Source organism: Mus pahari, chromosome 22, assembly GCF_900095145.1.
Source record: "Mus pahari chromosome 22, PAHARI_EIJ_v1.1, whole genome shotgun sequence".
Lineage (NCBI taxonomy): Eukaryota > Metazoa > Chordata > Mammalia > Rodentia > Muridae > Mus > Mus pahari.
This window is the reverse complement of record NC_034611.1, coordinates 48,649,895-48,652,453: the sequence shown is the minus strand read 5'-3', so window position 1 is coordinate 48,652,453 and position 2,559 is coordinate 48,649,895. Positions and strand designations below refer to the sequence as shown.

Sequence of the window (2,559 nt, the reverse complement as noted above, 5' to 3'; positions counted from 1 at the left end):
CACTGAAATGACGGGAGCTGGGAGGGGCAGAGAGAAGACGCACAGTTCTCCATGTTCCCTCACAGACAAGCCCCACCCTTGAGAGGAACAGCCTTCTTTTTCTGGTGCTAAGACGTAAGAAGCATTCCCAGAATGGAGGCATTGGCTACTGTGATGGAATGAATATTTTGTAAGCTTCTCTTTTACAAAATTATTTACTGTGTGAGTGTGTGTGTGTGTGTGTGTGTGTGTGTGCATGTACACACAAGTCACAACATGCCCAAGGAGGTTAGAGGACAACTCCTGGGAGTTGGTTTTCTGTTACCTTGTGGGGCCCAAGCTCACATTGTCAGGCATGTGCCTCTACCCTTGCTGGTCCCTTTTGCATTTTACTTGTCATACACAAGCATTGGCTAATACTAGAGCACATGCTGCCATCAACAGGTCCACGCAGGGCAAACGGTGAACAGCAAGAACCAGACTCTGCATCTGTCTCTTAATTGTGTATGTCAGCATCTTCCCAGAGATGTGCACCAGCCTCTGGTCATGAAAGAGTAGCTCTACAATGCCACCAAGGTTGAGCACAAAGCTGACAACCAGCCACTCTCTCCAAAGGTGTGAAGGCTTGTCCTTCCAGCCTGGTAGCTAGAAGCATCGGTGCTTAAGGAACATTGATAGAAAACTAGATTTGTTTGTAGTCTTAGTGCTGAGTTTATGACCTAAACCTTGGGGAAGTGGCTCCTCTTCATTGCATCACTCTTTCCTCACAAACACAATGAAGAGTTTGGAAGTCCTGCACTGTGACAGTCACTCAGTTAGGTGTTTCTGACCCACCAGGTTCCTCACAGCAGCCCTCACATCCTTGTTCCTCAGGCTGTAGATGATGGGGTTCAGCATGGGGGTCACCACCCCATAGAAGAGGGAGATAAGCTTGTCCGCAAGGTCCTGCTTGTCTGCCCCCAGTGGGTCCTTGGACTTGGGCTTCCCGTACATAAAGAGGATGGTCCCATAGAAGACGATCACCACGGTGAGGTGGGCAGAGCAGGTGGAGAAGGCCTTCTTCCTCCCCTCGGCAGAGGGGATCCTCAGGATGGTGAAGAGGATGAAGATGTAGGAGACAAAGATGAAGAGGACTGGGACTGCCAAGAAGATCATGTTGGCCACAACCATGCTGATGACATTGATGGAGATGTCAGCACAGGCTAGCTTTAAGACGGCCAGGATCTCACAGGTGAAGTGATTAATGACATTGTCCCCACAGAAGGGCAGCCGCATTGCCAAAGATGTCTGCACTACAGAATTAGTGATACCACCTGCCCAGGAGCTGACAGCCATGGGCACATAGGCAGCTTTGTTCATGACTACAGGGTATCTAAGGGGGTTGCAGATGGCCACATAACGATCAAACGCCATCATACTCAGGAGCACACACTCTGTGGCTCCCATGGCAAAGGAGAGAAACATCTGCACGGCACAGCCCGAGAAGGAGATGGTCTTCCTGGGGGTCAGGAAGCTGTCCAGAATGAGTGGGACCGAGGAGGTGGTGTAACAGATGTCCAGGAAGGAGAGGTTCCCCAGGAAGAAATACATGGGCGTGTGCAGGTGGGAGTCGAGGATGCTCACCAGGATGAGGACCCCATTGCCCAGCAGGATCACCAGGTACATCAGCAGGATGAGCACGAAGAAGGTTTTCTCCAGCTTCGGGTGGGCGGAGAGGCCCAGGAGGATGAAGCCAGACAAGGAGGCGGTCTCATTGGATCTGTCCATGGTACATCTGGTTTGAAACCTGCAGGAACTCAGCAATCAGCATCAACATTGTCTTCCTCCCAAAGCTCCTGGGCAGCCAAGCCAAAGCCTTGCCCTGCCAAGCAGCTGGAGACACCATTGACAGTCTTGGGGTCTCTATGGAATTGTTCACTTCTAGGAAATACACCGTAGGGGGATATTTAACTTTCTATCTTAGGAACAGGTTAAGCTGAACTATCCCTCCTGCAGGGAACAATTCAGAAAAATGGCAAAGTGTATAAAACATCTCTATAAATCACTGGAGAGAAATAAGAAGTTATTTGGATAAGATTCTGGGAAAAATCAAGGGTCCAAAGACGTTAGCTCAGCTCTTGAGGTTTTTGCCGCCTGTGGAGGTTGCCAAGAGACTTGGGACTCCACTGGCAGGCTTGTGGAGAGGAACAACAGGACTTGAAGCACAAGGACCAGTGTGCAGGGCACCCATCCAAAGCAAACCTGCTCCCCTTTGCAATGGAACCCCAGGCAGCACCACGGCACTGAGGCAAATCAGGAGGGTACAGGCGTTAGCGAGTGCTGTTTTCAGACGGCACTCCTAGGACTTTAGTGCTTTCAAATCCGCAGCAGAAGCGGATACAGGAGCAGATGCAGACCCCTCTGAAGGAAGGTACCATCACTCCACTCTGAAATCCTTCCCGGGAATAGCGTTTCAGATGCAACTGCGGCCACACATTTTAAAAGAACCAAGTGTGGGTGAGAGAGGGGGCCTTAGGGGGATAGCCCAGTGGATGGGGTTCTTGCTGCACTACCATGAGAATCAAAGTTCAGACACCCAGC

General features: G+C 50.7%; 1 protein-coding gene across 1 annotated transcript; it reads right to left on the bottom strand.

The window, feature by feature from the left end:
- Window positions 1-590: 590 nt before the first annotated feature.
- Window positions 591-1,759, bottom strand: LOC110338820 (olfactory receptor 13C7-like). Its single transcript, XM_021222278.1, has one exon. It carries the CDS (start codon window positions 1,744-1,746, stop codon window positions 787-789), a length of 960 nt encoding a protein of 319 aa, XP_021077937.1. The 5' UTR covers window positions 1,747-1,759; the 3' UTR covers window positions 591-786.
- Window positions 1,760-2,559: the final 800 nt, after the last annotated feature.

Bases quoted from the DNA above. Each gene is read 5' to 3' on its own strand.
- LOC110338820 (XM_021222278.1), bottom strand. From the start codon at position 1,746: ATGGACAGATCCAATGAGACCGCCTCCTTGTCTGGCTTCATCCTCCTG.